This window comes from Siniperca chuatsi, linkage group LG13 (genome assembly GCF_020085105.1).
Source record: "Siniperca chuatsi isolate FFG_IHB_CAS linkage group LG13, ASM2008510v1, whole genome shotgun sequence".
NCBI classification, from domain to species: Eukaryota; Metazoa; Chordata; class Actinopteri; order Centrarchiformes; family Sinipercidae; genus Siniperca; species Siniperca chuatsi.
This window is the reverse complement of record NC_058054.1, coordinates 14,997,145-15,021,098: the sequence shown is the minus strand read 5'-3', so window position 1 is coordinate 15,021,098 and position 23,954 is coordinate 14,997,145. Positions and strand designations below refer to the sequence as shown.

Here is a 23,954-nt window from a genome sequence, read left to right as displayed (position 1 = left end):
CACTCTTATGTAACACAGGAATGTTGGAACTGGACCATCTCACTAAACCAAAACGTTACAAAGGAAACAGAGGTTGCAGTCTGAAATATGATAAGGTGTCTTCTCAAATATACAGTTGGGGAACCTTAAATGTATTGTCATCAAAGACATTTTCAATAATTACATTTGAAGTTTATAATGTTCAGTTTTTGTTCAGAATATCTCCTCTAGCAGTGGTGAAAAAGTACTCAGATCCTTTACTTAAATTAAAATTAGCAATACCACAATGTGAAAAACCCTGCATTCAAAATATTTCTTAAGTAAAAGTACAAAAGTATTATCTGCAAAATATACTTGTAGCAAATGTAAATGTACTCACTTTGCAGATTGGCCACCATTCTGAGTGTTACATTTATATATCTTTTATTACTGGATTATTATTGTTCATGAAATAATGTGTAAACAGCATGTTTTAGCTGGTGGAGATAAAGATATTTGTCTACTTTATACACTTTTGTGAATTGATATTGTTATCTGCAATATTATCTGATTATCTTATCTGCAAAGCAACTATAGCTGTTAGATAAATGCAGTGGGGTAAAAAGTACAATATAAAGCATAGTAAATATAAGTATAAAGTAGCATACAATTGAACTCCATGTGGCTCCAGAGGAAGCTGCACAAAATACATGGCCTCTAGTGATGTCACTTGAGTCAGCATCGGTTGGGGCTGAAGACTACAAGTTTGAAAATGAAATAAATGGAGTTAGAAAGAAGTGAGCTTACCAGGCATCTGTAGCTCCTCATCTCCGCTTGAGACTAGCGGCTCGAAGCTACATTAACCGCTAGCATAACACGCCTGAATCCTGAATACTCATAATAAGACTCAACAATACAAATGACAAACACTGAGACAAAACAAAGCCTGCATCGTAGAAGAGATAGCTGTACATAATATTATCACCTCTTTGAACTGAAATAATCAATAAAGCAACTTCACATCACCTAAACAGCAATAAAAGTGGGATGAATATCTTTCTGCATCAATATGACATCCTGAAAAAAAACAGGTTTCTATACAGGGGCTTTTAGTTATGAACATTTTTTGCATAGTTGGACATGTTTTTTATTAGTAAAGGTTAAAAAACAATAAGACTGTCTTGTGTGCAAGAATTTTGCAGAAATCGTGACCTTCAAATATTCAAATATAATATAGAGTATAATCCCAAACGTTTGAACAAACGCAAATGAAACTAGTTATACTTAAAACAACTTCCAAAGTCTCTTTCAGTGCCATGTGCTCTTATTAGTCATTGGTTCAAAGAAGTAACACTTTCTGCTCTGAAACCTTGTGCCAAGACAGTGGAGGGCCTCTCGCAGTTTCCTGCCCAGAACAATATGAACAGAGAGTGAAGGTTCCTGACAGGAAGTCATGTAGGCTTCACCTCTCTAGAAACCCTCAGACGATTGGTGACCCAGCAGGAACACAAACTGGAAAGCTGCCCCACACTTATGAAGTGCCAAAAAATGTGGAGGGAGGATGCCCAAAGCGTGGGAATTTCACCTATCATATTTTTCCAAAGAATTCCAGACCTGTGACCAACAGAGTGGTAACAGGATGTGTATGTGTGTGTTTGAGGGATTTTACTATGTGAAGACAAAGAAAACTGGGTGTTTATATGTGTCTTACTGATATTATTATTATTTTAACTCTTGCTCACTCACTTCCCACGCATGAAACTGTCATCTGAGAAACACTCCCAAAATACATTCAAAAATATTTATTCAATAGCATGATGAAACAGTGAGGAATGTTAAGAGATTTAGACTAAGCGTGTTGAATGTGTTGCATTTTTTGCACCCGATTCAACATTGATGTATTCAAGTCTTTGAAGGAATAATTTAACACTTTGGGAAAGTTATGTGCCAGGCTACTTCTTGGACCAGCTGCTACGCAACCAGCAGAGACTCCAGGAAAGTACAAAATTGCTGGAAGTTACCCCCGCCCCCCCCCAAAAAAAAGTCAAATTGTTGTTTTTAATTTATTGGTTTTGTAGACTGTTTCCAGTATTTGTTAAACTAAGTTCATATTACGTACGTTAATATTTAGTACGTATTTCGGTACATATGAGAGTGGTATCAATCCTCTTATCTAGCTCTTGACAAGAAAGCAGAAAGTAGGCGTATTTCCCAAAATGTCCAACTATATCTTTAAAACAGCATTAGGTGGAAGTGCAGATATGATAACCGAGTCCTTCCACAACAGACTACTCATACGCTTGATAACCTTTGACATTTCTGCCTCATTAGACATCATAAAGAAATGCAGCGTGGCAGAAAATAAGATATGTAAGATTGGAGAGAAGATATTCTCAAACAGAGGTAATAAGCAAGAATTAGTACTATTTATATTTACATAACATACTTTGAATTACATACCTAATGTCTATGTGAAGATTTTGAACCCTTTTTTGCACTCAGACCTCTAAATGCTAGATAACTCATGTTTTTGTATGTAAATACAAAATGTAGATGTAATGTACACATGTAATGTAATGTAGATAAAGTGACCATATTACATTTTATTTTTGAATCATAGTTTTCAAAAGATCAGCGAGAAGCTGCAGTGCACAGAAAAAGAGTGTGTCAGATATGATCTGTGTCAGTGGTGGAAGAAGATTCAAGATCTTTCACTTCAGTAAATTTAGCAATACAAGAATGTAGAACTACTCCATTGCAAGTAAAAGTCCTGCATTCATCATTTTACTTAAATAGAAATACAGGGAAAAAAGTAGAAAAACATGGAAATTCTCAAGTACAGTAAAGTACAAGTACCTCAAAACTGTACTTAAGTGTATCAAAACATATTTTCTTCATGCTCCATATAGTTTTTGTGCCATATAATGTATTTGTGTTGGAAATAAATGTGACAAATTCCTTTTGTTCTGATAAAATCTGGGTAACTCCCACTTCTCTATAAACGTTTTGTTAAAGGGAAATGCTTCGTCTTATCACATTGTGATGGTTGCTTGAGAATCACAAGTTTAGCTGGCACTGTTAGATGCCACCTAGTGGTCAGAAAGTGAGAAGCCTTTTTTTCTTTTGAAAAGAGCTTTTGGGATATTTTATCAGTTTTTCCATGTGGTCTCTCATGTGGTATGCAACTAGAACCAGGGGAAAGTTGTGTGAAAGTAAAGCAGGAGTTATGATTGAAACCTACACAGTAAAGACTGTAGAATAAGAAAAATCATTAGGACTTTAATTTGGACACAAATTAAAGACAGGCAATCTGAGCGCAGCAGTGCTAGCTTATAAATTATTTACACACACTTTGACACCAGTTAATGTCAGGTTTATTATTTTCATTGCATGGAATATATTGATTTGACAAATATTCTCTCTGTCAGTGATGTTGCTTTCCCTGCAAGGACACAGAGCCCTCAAGTATGCTGGATCTTTCATGAACCATTTAAAAAGTGGATTCATAAACAAACAGAGACACACATGCACAGATACACGCACACTGGAACGTGCATGTTTCTCATCCTCTGTTTTGGGCCTGTAGGAGCTGGGAACCATGGCAACCAAATACCGAGGGGAGAAAAATCTGTGTGCTGCCTGGCCGGACTCCATCCTTCTGGCAGTCATACTTAAACTCTTGAATCCCATGACAAAAACAACATTCCACATATAAGTGATAGTCTTCAAGGAATTCCTGTTAAACTGAGGCATTTCTCAGCGTGCATACCTCATCGAATTGAAACCATCTGGCACACAGAGAGAGGGACATTTCTTTGTCTTTGTGCACACATGAGGAAGTTTGCATTGTCTCTTTTATGCCACTGTAGATATTTGAGCATGTGTGTGTTTATTTGCCATGACGAGCTGCTGATTTCCTCGTGCATCATTATGACTTACAGCCTGGGTCCTGATCTGTTACACTATGTCCTCCAACACTTTTCATCAGTTATTATCTTGTCAGTCAGAAAATAAAGTGCTGGATGTCCCAAAACCTTCTCCAGTTAAATGAAAACAAATCATTCTTTTTAGTCCTCCAAAGTCTTTCCCCATTTAAAAAAAACATCTTGGCTTTGACAAATGTCAAACCTGCAGCCAGAAACCTGGGTGTAATAATTGACAGTGTCCTTTCATTTGAAAAACAAGTCACAGAAGTCATTCAATCATGTTTTTATTAACTGAGAAGCATCTCAAAAATAGTTTCTCACCCTGAAATAGGATGGGATGAAGGGTGAAAAGGATGGTCAGAAAAACCTAAAGTTGTCCTTTGCTCAGAGAGGACATCCTACTAAAAAATAGGTACAAGCATTACAGCAACTCTGGATTACCAACCGGGTAAAGCAGGCAACCCCAGATCCTCGGGGCCCCACAAAGCCCCAGGTTCACTACACGTCAGTTGGTTTTGGTAATTTTATTAAAGGCAAATTTGTACTACTTAAGTACAATATCAATGAGACGGAGGGTCAGAAGGAGCCCCATTGCTAATTTATGCATTACAGTAAAATAGACACTCCTTGGTTGTCAATGGATGTCAAAAACATAGCTGTTTTGATTTGGAGATTATTTGAGTATGTTTGGTGTGTGCTGCTAGAAATTTGTGAATGAGTTTGTATAATATTATAAAAAACAGAACAAATTCACAGACTTCATTTCAAACCAATCCAACGGTAGCTTTATGTACCATGATGGGTTATTTTAGTGTAAAAAGCCTCTGTGAATGATGAGTTCAGTTATTTATTTATTTTTTGTACATGAACTCACACTCACCTGAGCGCATTCTTTAAAATGTAGTTTGAAAAGATTTAATGTATTCACTCAAAATGAAAACAAACTGTTTAAATATATAAAACAAATAATGCCATCTTCAGTCTAAAATCAACCACTACTAGACATTTACTTCCGAAAGGAAACAAGAAAATATTCTCCACAATATTCAGTGAATGAATGAATTTGAATGAATAAATATTTTATTTTCGAGTCTAGTCATTTACATTATCCGTCCCTCATGGAATTATTTAGACACATTAACTAAGAACAAACCAAACATTCAGGCACATTAACCCACCACCATCTAACAGCACAATACATCAACATCATCCAAACATAAACCTCCCACAAATAACGCCCCAGGAGATATCCCACAATGGAAATACAACCTATATACAAACACACAAACACAGCCCCCTAAGCACAAGACACACAAATCCAAACAAAACAAAAACTACATGTGCATCCATTAGTGCCAAACACTGTCTATTTGATCCAGTTCATAAACCAATAGTCTACAATCCATATAAAATAGAATCTATCTACCATATGTTACTTTTCTCCTCCTATCCCATGCTTTAGAAAGATATTCATAAAATGCAAAAACATTATCAAAAAGGTATTCAATTAAAGCTCCATTCTCAATACCTATGGAGTCTAAATCAGGAACATAAACTTATTTGTTGTAAATCATGATATAGGTGGACAGTATAAAATGAATTTCGTTGTCCACCTCATTTAACTCACAACATTCACACATTTTTTCATCTTCAGTCACACCCTTGTATCTTCTGTTTCAATATGTTGCGGTAACATACCACATCTTAACTGCGCACAGAGTGATCTCTGACTTATGGGGAAATTATACTTTTTACACTTGTAATTACTTTCTTAAATAAACAATAACTTCTCAATTTTGGCTTTTGCCAGATTTATCCTGCCCATGATTGTGTGCATTTAGCACGGACATTTCATCATTGTTACTTTACAGTATAACTTCAAACTGTGAGCGCTCATGCATGAGTGCAGGGCTGATCGTCTGTCTGTCACTGGAAGCATCCTTGAGAGTCTGGAAGAGGCCGCGAGATGTTGTGGAAAGCCCACTGCAAGATGCCATCGATGGAGCCCTGCTGAGATACAAACAGCAGAAAAAAAGGATCAATCGTTGCACCAAAGACCGAGTCCTGGTGACGTCATATGGCAAACGTGTATGATGTCAGTGACAGCGATGATATCACACAGCAACAATCTTTACCAGATTAATAATGCAGCTATCAAGTTATACCGTATCAGGTTATGTTTTTAGTTTTGGGGAACATTTTCATTTTTTAGGTCATTCTATCTGCGTTTCCTCTGTGTCGGGAGGAGTCAACTGAAAAGTTCAACCCAGGACACAAAATGAAATATTTGCTGTATGTGTTTATCTTGACTTTGTAAATGTGTTAGAGTTATTTATTTAAACAACAATTATAAAAATGAAAATAAGGATGAGGTGAACATGAGGCCCTAAAAATCCTTTTCACAACCGGGAAGTAAGTGCTTAGAAACACATACTGACTTAAGCGATCTCTTGGTATTAGAAAAACTTCACACCTAACAAATTAATCTTGCCTTCTTGTAATGTATTACAGTCCAATCTATCCTTATTTAAAATCACTGTAATACTGCATGGCCAAGTAAATGTTCCTCACATCTGAAACTGTTTATAGTAGAAAAGAAATGTGTTAGGTTAGCTACCACTTCTCATGAACTCATCGTTTCCTTTATCTTAATCTTTTAATTGTCTTTAGTATCAACAGACTACAGACTTGTATGTTTATTTATAAAAGTCTTATTTCAGCACTCACTGTACCTAAGACTTTCATTCATTTATATCAGTCTGAACATCTTCCTTACATGTTCCTGTAATGTAATCATTCATCATATTAGTTTACTTTAAAGAAACATCTTGAACAAACATTGGAAACTTCCCAATTACAGTTTTGACTGTTGGACAACAGGGACAGGTTTTTCTTTTTTCTTTTATTTGTAGTAGCCTTTCTATCCCTTATTATTTTTATTTAATATAAATCTGTTTATCTTGCCTTGAGTTTTTAGGAGAGGTCTTAATATGATCGTTTAGCTTCCTGCCTCTCCTGCACAAGCTTTTGTTTACTTTAAATTCATGTATATCTGAGTATATGTACAAATGTGTATATATCAATTAATTATTAATGTGCAAACAATTAAAATTAAACATAAACACACAAAATAAAATAAGAATGCACTACTGTACAGCACAGCAGGACTTCAACATCTGTACACAAATATCTCTCATTCAAAACTAGACTACAACACAAACAACGCCATGACACATCACATATTATTTGGTCCTGAAGGCTGCATTTTACCGTGACAACTCATTCCCTGTCTGTGGGATAAGAAGTGCAGCCATCTTGTGTCTGACATGGTCTTATGGTTATATTCATATCATGTCTGCATCTGTGGTATCGACATGTAACCTGGCCTCACTCACGTCTCCCAGGATGGAGTCCAGTTCATCTTTATGGAGGATGGGTTCAGGGACGGAGGAGCTCTGATCATGACTGAGTGTGTTTTGGACCACTGGGGTAAGCTAGACACACACACACACACACACACACACACACACACACACACACACAGGAGAGATTACACGGATCACACGCCATCATATCCAGATAATGAAGCTGTGTATAGTATCTGTACACACACACACAGGCTATTTAAATGTGTGCTTTTTTGTATACACATGTGCAGACACACCTGTAAGCCTCTGGGTTCAGCCTCCTTCTCTGCAGAGCTGCCCCAGGGCCTGGAGCAGGACAAGCAGATGGATCTCCCTCTATAGCAAACACAAGGGATACTGTGAGTGAGTCAGACGGCTTTCTGTGGTGTATAATGTTACTGTCAATCAATATGTGACTTCCAACACTCAAGAGGATTACAGAGGAAGAGGTTCAGACCATTTCAGATGGAAAACTAAGCTGTTGAGATAGGACATGGGCTCTTTATGTAAAACATATTAACCAATGATTTTCTTTTTTAGATCAAGTGACAATTATAAAACACTGAAAACACTAAAAACATATGAGGTAATGGTTAATATTCTACAAAATCTTAACTTCTCGTCAATTTATTACACAAAAGCACTTAGAAAAATAGTCAAACAAGTGGTGCTACAAGAGATCATCACATGGATTTACGAAGGTTTCATTTATCATCTGAATCTCTGGTAGTATTTTGTTAAATCATTGATCTTCGTTTACAGTATACATTATACTGTATACCCTGCTGCAGCTGTCCATTTACAATCCATTAGTCACCATTAGCTAGATAATGATCAACCCCTTAATCTGACAACACCCTTAATGCACATTGTTGACCAATACGAATATAAACAGGAATCCACAGGAGGTTCTTCAACGTATGTTCACACTGATGCATAGATCACACTGAGGCTGAGGTTAGGATTTGTCAAGTATATGCATGTAATCTTCTGAAGACGTCTCATTATGAGTCTATGCCAGATAATACAGTGATAGAAGAAGTGAGGAGTGGATGTCTTACTTGGAGAAGTGGCAGTGTGCGTGGAAACACCTCAAACACTGGAGGCAGTGAGTCAGGTCTGTTCCTGCTAGGTGACAAACACCACACACCTCCCTCACGCTGATCAGCTTGCCACCTGAGCACTGGATGCACATTTTATATAGTTTAGCAAACAGAACTGTTTTGGCAAGCAGCAGTGACACAAAGTTACAAAATGCAAAATGTGCAAAGGGAGTAAAGGCAAAGCTATCATTCCACAAGTGCGACAAAATAGGAGATTAAAAAAAAAACAGATACAAAGAGATACAATAAAGGCAAGCAAAACATCATGAAGTCTTTACCTGTTTTCTGCCACTGGGCCCATTCATAGAAGCTGGGACACTGGTGAGAGACGAGGATGACAGCGAGGGGAAGAAGGAGACGTCTATGATGGAGTTACCGGAGCTCGTCGTTGTTTGCTGAGGCTGGGCAATGAGTGGCTGTGATATAAAAATATTATGACTATATTATGACAAAAACTAAGCTTTTCAGACTTGAATTTAAATTGTCATGAAGATTTAGAGAGGAGGGAAGCAACGTCCATCATTTACATTAAAGACATGAAAATGACTGGAAATATCAGGTTTATTTTTAGGAAGCAAATCATTAATAGTTCCTTTCATCACCTTGGTAACTCAGTAAGTCATAAATCAATTACTATCATCAAAATAGTAATTTAATCTGAAAATATTTGATCATGACTTGCATAGAAATACAAAAATGATTGTATACATAATCAATATTTACAGTCTATGTACATTCCTTATGTAATAATCTTCCTTCAGATACTTACTTGTAAAGGTAGCTGGGCTGTCTCTCTTTTCACTCTGTTGCCACAGCACCACTCACACTGCCAAGGGCCACTGCAGATTAAAAAAATCTAGCGTGATGTGCTTCTTTTCAGAGAAAAAGTTGAACAAATAAGGTGTCCCTGAACACACACATGCTAACATATTGAAACAATTACACACAGATAGATAGATAGATAGATAGATAGATAGATAGATAGATAGATAGATAGATAGATAGATAGATAGATAGATAGATAGATAGATAGATAGATAGATAGATAGATAGATAGATAGATAGATAGATAGATAGATAGATAGATAGATAGATAAAGCAAAGCTGAAAACAAGATAGATTTAAATCTTTTATTTCTCACCTTGGTATGGATGTGAGTGGAGGGTCCAGGCAGGTCAGATGAAAAGCTCGAGGACAGCCATCACAGCAAATCAGCTCCCCTCCGTCCCTACACACTGCACACTCATCATCATTATAGTGAACCTACACACTCAAAGATACAGAACATATAAGATACAAATATACACACGTTCAAAAGGAAAGACAGGTGACTGTGAATGAGTGGATCCTCTACCATGACTGTGGTTGTCTCCCCCTTGTGGTGAAACATGTTCTCTGCAGCTTTGGATGCTCCATTTATCTCCTCTGACTGACCACAAGAGTAAAAGTCCTCACCAACTTTTATGCACTTTCTGGCAGTTCCTGTTGAATGACAAAAACTTTAAAAGTGCAAGTGCTAATTTCCACCCATATATTGAGGACTCTCTCTCCTTGCATAGTGTAGTTCTGTGTTTAATTTAGTGCTTAATTCAGACATTCAAATTTGATGTCCTGATGATGCAGGTCAGTTTTATCGATATTTGTGACCGTAAAAATACAGAACGCAGATACTCACCCAATGGCTTATCATCTGAGCCAAACTCCTGATTAATATGGATCTTCTCTCTGGCTTCATAGCTGATGGCCGGCTCGGCTGAGGAGGCAGAAGAGGAGGAAGACAGGGTGGCTGGTCTCTGGACCGAGGAGGACACCGCCTGAACACCTGTGGCAGAACAATGGTTAAATGTGTCTGTAGTATTAAAGCATTGTCTGTATACATTTTTAAATCCGATTGATTTGAATTACTTTTTCCAGATGTTAGCTGTGGGGCTGGAGCTTCACTCTTCACTCTGTATAGTCTCACTTTACCCCCTGGAGAAAACATATAACAACATGTTTTATTATCATCAGGAGCTTAATCATATTTTCTCACAGATTACCACATTGCCTTTATTATCTGCACTGCCTCAAAAATAAGTTGAAATTTTACATTTTAATTGTTTTGGCCACTAGACAGTGCAAAAAGATCTCCAGAATGAGCTGCAGTGGCCACTGTGATGATGTTAGAAGACAGAGTCAGAAGAGATGTAGTTTGGGAAATAAAACCTGGTCCATCGCTTGTCTTGGCATGATACTGTGGATGCTGATTGTTTGAGTTTGCCCCTCTGTCCTCGTGACTCCTCTTCTTGATGTGAGGTGTTTTGTGGCCTCCGGAGGATCTCTTCTCACTTCTAGAGCCTGCAGCATCCCGTTCTGTCAACAAAATGTCAGCTAAGACAGAAGAAAACTCAAAATAAAAATCATTCTAAATGTCGTAGATAGAGAACTCTGTCCTGAAAGTACAGGGACAGGGAGGATTGACAAGGACGGGGACAGGAAAGACTAGTTTCTACTTCCAACCAAATTACTTCCTACATATTATGTACATATTATAACTGTTCAGAAAATGTAACATATCTAAAATTGTATTTTAAAATTAAATCTCAGTCTGTTCTTGAGCTCACAGCACACAGATTTCTATACCATGTAGGTTCTTCTGTTGGTTTCCAGACATAATATTATATTGTTTTACTTGACTTTAGTAGCAGGTTTGTTTATGATCAACTTGGCTGAAAAATCTATTAAATAATATATTAAGTACAGAAGTATAATGATGACATAATGGACAGTCCCAGAATATACAGTTCAGTCAATTTGGAAGGATTAAACAGACAAACATACTATAAACATTTGACAAATATTTTGGTGAAACTTGACATACTCGAGTGCAGGTTAGTGAGCAGTGTCCGCAGCTTGGGGTAGCTGTCCAGGTTGTAGTCTTTGGACAAGTTGCTCCAGAAAGCCTGGATGGTGGATCTGCTCTGCTCCAAGACCCAGGACAGGAGCGAGTACATGGCCTTGTGGATCCCTTCTCTGCCCTGCTTCTCCTGAGTGTCCTATGAAAACAACAAAGAATATGAACTCTGCAGTCTCAATAAAACCATAAATTCCTGCAAATACATGTCATAATCTACATTCAGGATTATATGGATATGAGCAACATTGCCTTCAGATGAGCGAAATCTTTATAGAATTAATCTGAATTACTTTGTGGACAACAAGGGAATAATTAAATGAAGAAAAGATCCTACTTCATTATGTATTCAGTGTGTGATGGTTGAACAAATTGCAAAATATTTTAAATTAAAATGAGAAAAAACAGCTGACATTTCCAATCCAAAGATGAAAACACACCAAGTTCAGATTTACATAGTTTCTTTCTTACCTTCAGTAGTTGGTCAGTGATGACGTTTTTGTCCGCCAAACCATAGACAAGAGGGAAAGGGTCATCTATAGCCATAGCAATATCAGTCCGTAACTCCCTCAGCAGGGAGCGAAGCTTTGTGTCCCTGAAAGCTTCCACTCTGGACATGATCTGCTTTGTGTGTAAATGAGATCTAAAGTGACCCAGACCTGAAAGGACCTGAGATCATACCAGAGGTATTTTGGATGGAAGAGGTGTGTCCTTCTCAGGGAAGGAAATATTGTACAGGTGTTTCATGCTGACTGATATGTGGGGTATCTTGAATCATGTGTGTTTAAAAGTATCTTTCATGTCTTTTTTAAAATATAATCCATGGTTTCTGCTTTTAATCCATGTATGTACAGCCATGCATATGAACAACACTGATGCCACTAATTTTGACTGGCTGAGATTTTCAGAAACTCCACATTGAAGGTTTCACCCTTCAAGCAAGGCCACCCTCGACCTCTTGTCTCTGTGGGGTTCATCTGTCCACTAACAGCACTAACTGTCTCTGTCTGCCTGTTGACCCTAAGGGGGATCAAATGACATGCTGTCAATCTAGGGGAATACCTGTACTCTTACATCAGGAGAGCTGAGTGTAAGCGACCTGACACGTCACCGTGACAGTTTCCCTCTTAAAAGGTTCTTTCCACCTCAACTTCCCCTTAACTATCAGGTTTTCAGGCACTAACTCACCGCAGGGAGCTCAGGATTAGTGTGACAATTATGCAATAGGCAGGAGAAAATTAACTCTGTAAACAACTAACTGATGGACAGATTGATTGAATGGTTGGATGAATGCTATGCTCTCAGCCCATTTTCCTCAGTTGCTGCTAGAGTACACTCTTAAAAATTCTCTTGTAAAAACAGTGTTGCCAGATTGGGTGGTTTTCTACCCAATTGGGCTACTTCTTATTAAAAATTGTTTGGGTCAGGTTGTGATACTTGATACTTGATACTCGATTGTGATACTATTTTTGTACCATTTGGGCGGTTTCCACCAACGAAAACTTAGGCTATATTCCAATAAATCGTTCCCTCCTCTAATCCAAGTAGTATGATTGAGATTAACAGGACACTGAGTTCAGTAGGCTCAACTCGACATGCAATGACTGATAACTGATGACCATCAACCAAATGTCCTTTCAGTTTATTATAATTATAAGTTGAAACTTTTTCCTATTCCAATTATTATTCATTCAGTCATAGATCTGTGAAAAAAGACTTGTAAAAGCTTACATTTGTCCATATAAGTGTTACATTAAATGTTATGGTAACATTATCTAAAATACTTTTATTGTATGACTTTATTATAATTCTTTCATTATTGTAACTGGTTATGAGTTTGCCACCGATAAAACATAAGACTGGAAGCAATAGGGCCAATTATTTTTCTTCTTCATTGTATTCAGCTACATTATTAATATATAGGTAGACCCTTTTCTAAATGAAAATTACTTTTATGACTGGGCGCATTGTAGGCTATGATTGGGCTACTTTTTGTCAGTCCAATCTGGCAACACTACATAAAAAGGTTTAATAAGGAACCAAAGGGCTATCCCCTTTTGCAACACAATACAGCCCTTTTATGTTTAAAAGTTTTTTTTTGACTTGCCTGTTACTATAGATTGCCTGTCTGGCAGTCTGCAATAGCCTAACCCAATTTTGGCTAACCCAGGTCGGTAGCACATTCCCCTCACACTTTAATTGTCTCTGTTTCTTCAGCATGAACATTTCAACATAAGATACATGAATCAAATTATGCTCTAATGTGTCATATGTCATTTAAATGTCAGTTAAGGCTAAATGTTAGCTAGCAAATGAGTCAAAGTTAATTAAAATTAAAGGAATATTCAACATTTTGGGAAATACTTTTATTTGCTTTCTTGCCAAAAGTTAGATGAGAAGATCAATACCTCTCTCATTTCTGTTCATTCAATATAAAGCTAGTGTCAGGAGTTGGTTAGCTTAGTTTAGCATAAAGACTTTAAACAGGGAGAAACAGCTAGCCTAGGTAACAAAATCTATCTACGAACACCTGTTTCCAGTCCAGAGGACCTGCACTGTTTAAGAATCCCATGGTATGAAAAATAATGTTCTGCTGTTTATCTGTACAGGTTTTTGCAAAGATATTCCTAGCTAGCTTACCAGCCCCTCTAAAGCTCACTAATCAGCAGTCACAGTATATCTAGGTTGTTTAATTCGTACAAAAGTGTAAAAATGACAAGTTGTGGTTGTACAGGGGTTATTTTTTTGCAAGTAGTGACTTCCTAGCAACCAGTGGAGACTCCAGATTGTGTTACCTTTGGACAGAGCCAGGGCCAGGCTAGATGTTTCCTCCTGTTTTCCGTCTTTATGCAAAGCTAAGCTAACCGTCACCTGGCTGCAGCTTCATTAAACAGACAGATATGAGAGCGGTATTGACCTTCTCATCAAACTCTTGGCAAGAAAAGCAAAAAAGTGTACTTCCCAAAATGTTAAATTCCTTTTACTGTTTCTGTTTCTTTAGCATAAGCATTTCAACATAAGGTATGCATGAATCAAATGATACTCTAAGTCGGCTTATTAGTTGTCAGTTAAGGCTAACTGTTAACTAGCCAATCAGTTTTTAAGTTCAGTTAAGTTAAGTAACAGTATGTACGAGTATGCCTTCTCTCAGCTAAATTATAAAAGACATTTCAAGAAAGTAGCTCAGCTAACGAATAGCGCTAGCTAATGGGTAATGGCTAGCTAATGTTAGCCATAGAGGTAAGTCAGTGAGGCAAGATGCTGTGTGGGTCATCCCTGATTTTACTAATGTTAGCTAACATATATGTTTTTAAAATGAGGTGTGAAGACGGTTATAAACACCTTATAAAATGATAGCCTATATTGTTTCTTAGATTACATTCAATTGTTACATTAATAATTATCACTCCAAACCCTATTTTTTCATTTAGCAGTAAAACATGAAATTAGAAACGTGCTATATCTTTTACTGGTGTCAACAGGAGCAAATAAAATCCAAGACTAAATAGAGTAGACCATTTTGCTACCAGGTAAATGTTGATGGTTAGGAGAGTGAAGCCCTTTAATCTGTAATTTATTAATCATTAAACATTATTACATTATTCATACTGGTGAACAAGGACCACTTCTACAGAGGGACGTTCACAACATACATATTACATTATTATATACAGTGCAGTGCATTACAGTGGATCGTTATATGTGTATTACCGGGATGGAGGGATGGGTAGACTGGAAGGAGAGAGGGTTAGAGGAAAGGAGGAAAAGGAGAGGAGTGGTTGGAGGGAGAGGGAGTTGTGATAGTAAGTTGTCTTTTTATTTCTTCTTTTTTTTTTAACCACAGTACAGTTTGTTCTATAAAAGTTAAACCCATAGAGAGATAGAGTGCCACATTTTCACAGCTACTGTTAGGTGAACCTACTGGAAGTTGACTCTTGTGGGAATATCAAATGAGATACATTTTGTCATGAGATGCTATAGAGAGATGCTATAAAACATTCTAAGATAGTCAACCTCCTTCCAGAGTGCGGAGACCCTGGAGGGCAGGCCAAAAGGTCAAAGGTCAAAGATCAGATCAGCGTGCATGCGTGCTGCAGACATTCAGACGTGTTCGGCCATCTAGAAAAATGGCCGACCCCCCCACTACTTCTCCTTCTATGTTTAGGCATCATTTTTGGTGCTTTCCCTTTTTATATATAAAAAATACAAAACATAACAGCGAAAAGAATTCCGTTTTTCTCCTTTTTCATTTTTCCAAAACTGTTTTTTGTTCGTTTTCATTTCAACATTTGTTTGTTTATTTTTCCCTTTTCTCCTCCAGTCACTTACATATTGACAAAGTATACAATATTTTACAACTGAACAAGACTGAAAGATAACATTTGATTTGTCCAATCAGATACAAGGCCCACATTCCTATATCCAATTAGAGAAGTCAACTGGAAGCTAACCAGTAGTAAGCAACACAACAAGCCTATGGTGTGAAGGGAGCTGTCCGATTTCAGCTCTGCATTAACATGAACACCCGCCCTCGGGAACAGTAGGCTCTGCCGGTTTGTCCAGCTTGATGTCGATCACTGGGAATCGTCCAGTTAAGGAACAGTATATCAAATATTACGACCTGACATGTCATAGTCAAATGGGTAATGCTTTAAACTACAGCCCGCAAGTTACAGTGTAAATATTTTGTACATACAGGTTACCAATGAAATTCTCACTATAGGCATTTTTACTTGCTAAAAAAACAAAACAAAACAAACAAACTTAAATATAAAATATAAAATATTGACGTTCATTGTACATAAAATGGGGAACAGCCCGCCACAAAATTCTTTTTACTGTATGTTGTCCTATAAAACACAGATAAGTTTGTTTCTGATATGTATATGCTCCTAATAAGCATTTCTTTTCACTGATTTCTTTTCATTTTCAAACCTGTAGTCTGACCGACTCCCCAAGACATGTAAATGTGTCAAATCGGCGGTGTGCCCCTTTAATAATCAGATGATATGACAGGACGAAAAAGTCTAGGTGATTCAGATAGATCTTACTCTTACTGTTCCGCAGTATTTTATCATCATTTTTAAAATCATACACACAGTTTTATAACCACAGCTTCCCAAGAAACAATAATGCTCATAATATTAATAATAATAGTACCCCATTTTAAAAAACATTTTACAATGGATTTTTATTTGCAATTTTAATATTATTAAACTTATTTCTAGTCCTTCTTGAACACAATGTTGTTATTCCCTTATTCCCTAATCTGCCGTCTTCTTTCCTTGTACATACTGTATTTGTCCCTTTTAGGTACCCAGTAAGTATATTATTGGTATATTAAATAGTTACACTGTAATTTTCAGGCTGTAATCTAAAGTCAAATGCTAGCTGTGTATCTACTTTTAAATTGTAAAACACATGGAGGAATGTAGAAGTTTAATTGTTTTCATGAATTAATTCACATTTATTGATAAGTATCTCTCTTTTCACTCAGTCCCTCACCTTCTTTAAACATCCATCCTCCATCACACATCCTCACTGGGATGTCACTTCCCAGACAACCACTATGTGGTGCTTATACCCGTGCATCGACACTGTCTTCCTGGCTCTGTGCATTTACTCTCTATTAAGCAAAAAAGGTTTAATAGCTGACGCCTCAGTAGACAGTATGACTGGGCGGTCTGTTTGTACTCACGCCAACAACCACTAAGAGATTAAAAATAAGCTGCCTATTTCTTGGCTGTTTGGCTCTCGGCACAGTGAGTCACAGCGGCTGAAAAGGATACTGCCTTCAGGATTTGCATCGTCCAAGCTTTCCATTCCAGGTAGGGCTGCTGCAACCCGACGAAACAGCTAGGAGGAGAGAAAAGGAAGGAGGAGGGTTGAGAGGAGAGGAGGAAGAGTTGGGGATCAGGAAATGTGAAAAGAAGAGGAGAAAAAGAGGAGGAGGGAAGTAGAGAGCGTGCAAGAGAGGACAGAAAGAGTAGGAGGGTTGAAAATGTGCAAAAATGTTATCACTTTTTTCCTGTATAGACTACAGCCCCTTTTTGAGGATATTAAGTGTTTTTTATGTACAGAATAAATCATTTGATCTCATAATTGTAGGTGGAGCTGTCTCTTGTTTGTCTGACTTTGAAGGTCGACATGTTGCATCATTCAATTTTTTTGAGCAGTGTTGGAGGGAAGTATTTACTGTAGATCCTTTACTAAGTAAGGTACTAAGTAAAATTAGCAATACCACACTGTAAGAATACTCCATCACAAGTAAAAAGTCCTGTATTGAATATGTTACTATCTGCAAAATGAGCCTAAAATATCAAAAGTAAAAGTATTCAATGCCCCTTTGAGTGTTAGACTATTATATATTAGAGTATTAGATTATTATTGCTGATGTATTAATATGTATGTAGAATTTTACTGTTGTAGTTGGTCGAGTTTGAGCTAATTTAAACTATTTCATATACTGTGGAGCAGTTTTATCTGTTATAATGCATCATATTGCATCATTAAGTGTATCATCTGTTTTCTATATAAAATCTTAATTTGTAAAATACCTAGTATAGCTGTCAGATAAATATAGTAAAAAGTACAATATCTCCCTCTGAATTGTAGTGGAATAGAAGTATAAAAGTGACATGAAATGGAAATACTTAAGTCAAGTTCAAACCCTCAAATCTGTTCTTGAGTGCAGTACTTGAATGTTGCAATGTTCAGTGTGTCTTTTGTTTCTGCACCCACTATGGTTGGATGTGCGCACTATCCACCACACTCCTCCACATATTTACACAAAGACATTTTATTTATTCACGATGGTGACGCGGTCACCTTGGAGGGACACAGGAAATGGCAGAGACGCTGAGAGCAACTGAAGCCCAAAATGCTGTGAAATATGGTGAAACTGCAGGGATCACCTGTTTGACATTGCAGCCGGTCTTGGCACTGGTCTCGATGAACATGACGTTCAGCTCTTTGGCTCTCTGCTCTCCTTCCTCAATCATGATTTGCCTGCAGGAAAAATCAGGCCAGACTCGGCATCACGACGTGGAAGGCTAATATATTCAGCACTGCCGTGTTGCTTTTAACAACATGCTTTTCACTCAGTTAACAAAATGCCTTCATGTCAAAGACTACATTAACTGTAGCTAAATGTTACAGTCGATTATGAACTATACCTCACATACTCACCTCTTCTCTTCCAGATCTGTTTTGTTGCCGACTAGCATGATGATGACATCACTTCCTCTCTCTGTCCTGACATCATCGATCCATTTGCAGGTCTGCTGGAATGAGTTCACGTCTGTGAAGACCAGACTCCTAGTTTATATCTTGTCTTTTCTGAGTTAAAATCACATGTAAAAATAGTGCTTCTTTTCTGCATTTTCATGTATTTCAGACAGAAAGACATCAAACCATACAGTGCAATTACAGTACAATTAGCAGGTTGCTGCTCACTTGTAATGTCATAGACGACCACAGCTACTGTAGAGTCTCGTATGTAGCTGGGGATGAGGCTCCTGAAACGCTCCTGTCCAGCAGTATCCCACAGCTGCAGCCTTACCTGCGTTTATACACACACACACACACACACACACAGAGAAACACACACACACACATACACACACACACACACACACAGAAACACACACACAGAAACACACACACCTTCGGCAGCTGTTTCAACATTAACCATCATACTACATGCAGACTATACACATGTAAGGCCTTGTAAGTACACATCCAAAGGGATAAGCCAGTATCCGCTTGTGTGCAGGCTGACAGAGCATAATATCCTGAAGAAGAAATAGTATTAATACTAGCTAAAGTAGATGATCCATGGGAAAGGCTTCGACTTCTTAGGGCTAGAGAAGCCAACACACCAAAGCTTTTACTAGCAGAAATAACCTTAGGATAATCGTGTTAGTCTGTGAAGAGAGCAGTAAAATCAAATCAAGGATTATTGAGAACAGAGTGGAAATTGGAATTTCTTACTTAGGATGTTGACTGGCTAAAATGACTAAAGTACAAATACGTTTATTCATCTTTACATGTGTATCTACATGTGAATTTCAAATGACAATTAAGGCTTCCTACTGTTCGGTCTTCCAGGTACATTGTCTTTGATAGGAAGTCAATTCCAATGGTCGCCTGTGGTGGAGAAAGAACAAAAGAGGGGAAAAGTCATCAGTATTACCCAGACTTTAAAAGCTAAATGTCTAGTAGATTGACTGTTGTTTAAATGGAGGAAAATACAAAAAGCTGTTAAGAAAAAAAAGAGTCAATAGGCACCGAAATTGAATCAGACTGAAAAACTAATTTAATTTGTATTGCCCTCAGGGCTTAATCAATCAGACTTGTTATGTACCTGACGTCTACGAAAGGCAATGGAAAGAATAATAACATTTCCTTTTGATAACTGCACTGAAAACATTCAAATTCAAATTTATTTGACATTTATTCAAACTTATTTTACATGGACCCTGATTGTAATTTGTATATCAAGCAGGCTTTTTTGGCCAAAAAGCTTTCATTGTAACATTATGTTATTATTATGTTAATCAGTCATTATTATACCATAGAAACCTTAATATATTATACTGTAGACCTATAGTGTGATTAGTCCCATTATTCCATTTATTCAAATCTAACATTGGAGGACGATTGGTAGAGAAATTGTTTCTAAAATATGGCTTTGACCAAAGTAGTAATAGAGTTTATACAAGGAGAACTCCCCAGTTATTGACCATAGTCAGTCATAAGTTTCTATGTTTTCTGATCTTTTTGGTTCTGGATCTGGTCTGAGTCTCACCTGATATGTGTTGTCGAAACTGTCATACATGAATCTAGTGATGAGAGATGTTTTCCCCACTGGAAGAGAAAACAGAGGTTTATTTTAGTTAGGTGTTAGTTCAGATCATAAAGAATCTCCAAACGCATAATTACACAATTTCTTGAAGAAATTCAACATAATGATATGAAAATGGGTGTCCATTGTGTTCCTCAGTGTGACAAAATGACAGTAAAGAATGTGCAATCCAACATTCAACCACTGCCACTGTAACCATCACTATTAACCCAACAATGAACTCAGCAATTAAAAAGAAGGTACAAATATCTAGAATTTCAGTATTAGATTATGACATGAAGAGAAGAAACCATTAAAAGGAAAACCATAAGCCATCTCATGTACCTTAGAACAATATCTGCCCGATAATTCAGCAACATTGCCCCAATATGAAAGAAAAGGCCCCTAAAGATCTTCAAAACTATACCCACAATTTTGCTACTCTAGAGTTAATTTCTCTAGTGGTAACATCTGCGATGGAGTAACTTGAAATTCATCTTTTTTTTCCTTCCGAGATAACAAATTATATTTCACTATAAAGTACGGTAAGTAACCAAAACTAGTATTCTACATTTTCCTGTTCGAAAGAGAAAGATAAGGCATTTAAAAGATATAGAAATAGACTAAAATTAACATCAGTATCTGACATTGATTTAGTGAAAGCATGAATAGTTTTCCAATTTAATTTCTCACACTGCTGAAAAAGATGTGTAAATGTTCCTCACCATCAAACCAATAGGAAAGAAATATATGCCGATAAACTATCAATAATGGGAAACTAGTTGACGAAGCAAATGAGTTTGAAATTTCATTCTCTTTTAGGGCTGCAATTTAAATTATTTTCATTATCGAATAATCTGTCAATCACTTTAGTCGATTAGTCGATTAATAATTTAGTCTATGAAATGTCAAACTCATTGTGAAAAATGCCTGTTGCGAGTTGTGAAAGTCCAAGCGGATGCCTTCAAATGTCTCGTTTTATCAACGAGACATCAGTGAAAAAACAGCAACAGAAAAAAGCAGCAAATTCTCCCAATGAGAAGCTGCACCCTGAGAATATTTCACAGTTTTGCTTAATTTAATGATTTGTACACTAAATTGATTATCAAATTACCTTTATAATTGCAATTATTATTATTGTATGATTGTTTTGTGCTGTTTTTATATATTTTTTCTTGTTAAGTTATACATTTTATGCAGTTTTTGTGTATATTTTCTTGTGTTTCTCTTGTGTTTTGGCTCATCTAGGGAAGCGTATTTCAAACCACTTTAGGCTATTATAAATGCTGTGGTATGTGGCATTGGTCCATGCTATATGCGTGTCCCTAAAAATATAAACATTAATAAATTAAATTAGTTGTCGATTAATTTTCTGTAGACCAACTGCTCAATTGATGGACTAATTGTTTCAGCTCTATTCTCTTGTATTCTCTATTCTCTCTTTTATTGTGATGAGGGAAAATGCTATTAATGAAAGGAAAACAGAAGTTGTGTCCAAAAATGCACACGGCCATCCTGAAGTCGACAGATACAAAACCCATATTTAGCAGTGTTCATAAGTTGGATGGTGACTTCTGAGAGGATCAAGGTGAGCCTAGCGAGCTCGATTTTTATTTACATCCCACCCAGCACCAATCTTTAGCACCATTTTACATCTACACAGGAGTGAGGACAGGACTTGTCCAGCAGGCCAAGGGCTCTCATGCAGAGTCCTCTAATGCAGACAGCAGTAGTTCTGAAGCCAGCGATGGGCAGTGGCCACACCAGGCCTCGATTCAGCACCATGGACAGCAACATTGCAGCACAGGCCACACAAACACAGAGCGAGGCTTGTAGTCGACATACAGCCATCTCAATAGACATGCAGCACACACACACGCACGCACACACACACACACACACACACACGCTGTAGCATCAAAATGTAAGACACAAACGCCAGTCAAACTGTTGTCATATTAGGCCTAATTATGTGTATCCTGCTGCTGTATTTTATGGGATATGTGCTCCTCTGCTGCCACTCTGGATGTCTGATGTCTGAACACGTATTCGGGCAGCTTCACAGCACTAAACCATTATCGATCAGCACCTCCCAAATTTGTGCCATCACATCAAATCACACACACAGTCATTCCCACCCTGAATAGACGAATTATTGAATAAACAGTATAATGTTGTGGCGCTGTCCATCTCCGTTTTTATTTGATTATTTATGGGACCGAACTGGAGACCGCGAGGTTTAGAGATGCTACAGACATCGCCAGCCTAGGGTGTGTCCCAAACTGACACATGGGGGACTGTTTATTATCGTCTCTATTTAAAAAAAAAAACCACGGGTGGTGGAAAAAATACACTGTCATGTAATGGAATAAAGGATTGTTAACGTGGGCAATAAGCGGTGTGAGTGAAATAAACCCGTTATCTGAAAACAGGCTGAGCATATTAGTCGGTCACTGCAGCACATCAAAACATATTATATCCGAATTCATATCGCCTGCTATGATGCGAATTATGACATTTTGCGGAAAAAAACGATCCTCGATGGTATTCGGTACAATTAGCAGCTGTTTTGCAATGATCGTAATGGTTATATTTAATCTAAGGGGGCAATTTATATGCATGCGGGGTTTTTTTTCGTCCTCTTTTTTCTTCCTCGGTTAATCAAATTGTCTACAGTCACAGATTGTGCCAAGAGGTATCATGGGCGTCAAATTAACCAAAGCCAGCCAGCACACCGTCTAGATTCAGCTACAACTTTCAAAATCAACAAGGATTACATACATGGCCTTCAACATATGCATCTTTGGCATTAGGAGAGGACGACCCAAACCTCCCCAAGAACTGACTCACCGCTTTGCTCTCCCAAAAATACGAGTTTAAATTTCCTCAGGGGGTTCCCCAAATCTCCTCCAGCTGACATGGCGGCAGATAAAGAGCTCAACTTTGATTATTTTATATGTTCTTATCGCTCGGCGTCTCCTCCGTTGTGGGTGCGCAGGGGGATCCTCCTTTCCTCACAGAATGATGTGAATGCAGCTCAACATCCTCCTGTCAGTTTAGGGAGCTTGTGCGCCTGCGCGACCTCACCTATTTCGAATCCGTCACCTTTCTATTGGACCTGAAGCAAAACTAAGTTTTTATGTCTCCGATATAAGCTAAAAAACATTATACATGATTGTTACATAAAGGTAAATAAAAGTTTGGTCGATTACAGTGATAGTAGACCTTATAGGATTAAAGTAACTAAGTAGGCTACATTTATTCAGGTACTGTTCTGTTTTTTAAAGTCATTTGTACTTTACTGGAGTATTTTCAGTTAATTCTACCTTATACTTCTACCACTACCCCATTTCTAAGATAAATATTGTACTTTTTATTCTACTATATTTATTTGACAGCTATAGTTACTTTACAGATTAAAAATGTTCCTGTGAAATATGTCATCATATATGATGGTATATCATTATATATGAAAATGCCCAACACTATATAAAGCATGTGCAATTAGAGCTGAAATTATAAGTTGTTTAATCGATTAGTCCATAGACAGAAAATTAATCTGCAATTATTTTGATAATCGATGACTTATTTAGTCCCCTGGTTCCAGCTTCGGAAGTGTGCAGCTTGCAGCTTTTTTTCATATATGATAGTAAATTGAATATATTTGGGTGTTAGACTGTTGGTCGGACAAAACAAGACATTTGAAGACAACACCTCATTTTTCACTACAGACATTTTATAAATCAAATGATGAATAGATTCATTGAGATAATCAGAAATAATAATCAGCACATTAAGCAATAATGTAAATAATCATTAGTT

The 23,954-nt window shown here is 37.3% G+C and overlaps 2 protein-coding genes and 1 long non-coding RNA gene across 3 annotated transcripts; 1 reads left to right on the top strand and 2 right to left on the bottom strand.

The window, feature by feature from the left end:
- Window positions 1-4,942: 4,942 nt before the first annotated feature.
- On the bottom strand, window positions 4,943-14,164 carry aire (autoimmune regulator). The gene is made up of 13 exons (XM_044220049.1): window positions 11,759-14,164; window positions 11,255-11,429; window positions 10,600-10,764; window positions 10,300-10,365; window positions 10,070-10,216; window positions 9,749-9,876; window positions 9,536-9,657; window positions 9,164-9,233; window positions 8,673-8,810; window positions 8,353-8,474; window positions 7,549-7,627; window positions 7,280-7,378; window positions 4,943-5,894 (listed from the first exon to the last, which is right to left on the bottom strand). Exons 1-13 carry the CDS (start codon window positions 11,903-11,905, stop codon window positions 5,811-5,813), a joined length of 1,542 nt encoding a protein of 513 aa, XP_044075984.1. The 5' UTR covers window positions 11,906-14,164; the 3' UTR covers window positions 4,943-5,810.
- Window positions 7,286-10,264, top strand: LOC122887129. Its single transcript, XR_006380475.1, has 3 exons — window positions 7,286-7,373; window positions 7,543-7,650; window positions 10,132-10,264. It is a non-coding gene; the product is annotated as an uncharacterized LOC122887129 (long non-coding RNA).
- Window positions 14,165-14,818: 654 nt separating the features above from the next.
- On the bottom strand, window positions 14,819-23,195 carry rab6bb (RAB6B, member RAS oncogene family b). The gene is made up of 8 exons (XM_044220050.1): window positions 22,983-23,195; window positions 20,097-20,155; window positions 19,382-19,435; window positions 18,743-18,848; window positions 18,476-18,587; window positions 18,202-18,295; window positions 17,077-17,143; window positions 14,819-15,864 (listed from the first exon to the last, which is right to left on the bottom strand). The coding sequence occupies exons 1-8, from the start codon at window positions 23,050-23,052 to the stop codon at window positions 15,800-15,802; spliced, it is 627 nt and encodes a 208-aa protein (XP_044075985.1). The 5' UTR covers window positions 23,053-23,195; the 3' UTR covers window positions 14,819-15,799.
- Window positions 23,196-23,954: the final 759 nt, after the last annotated feature.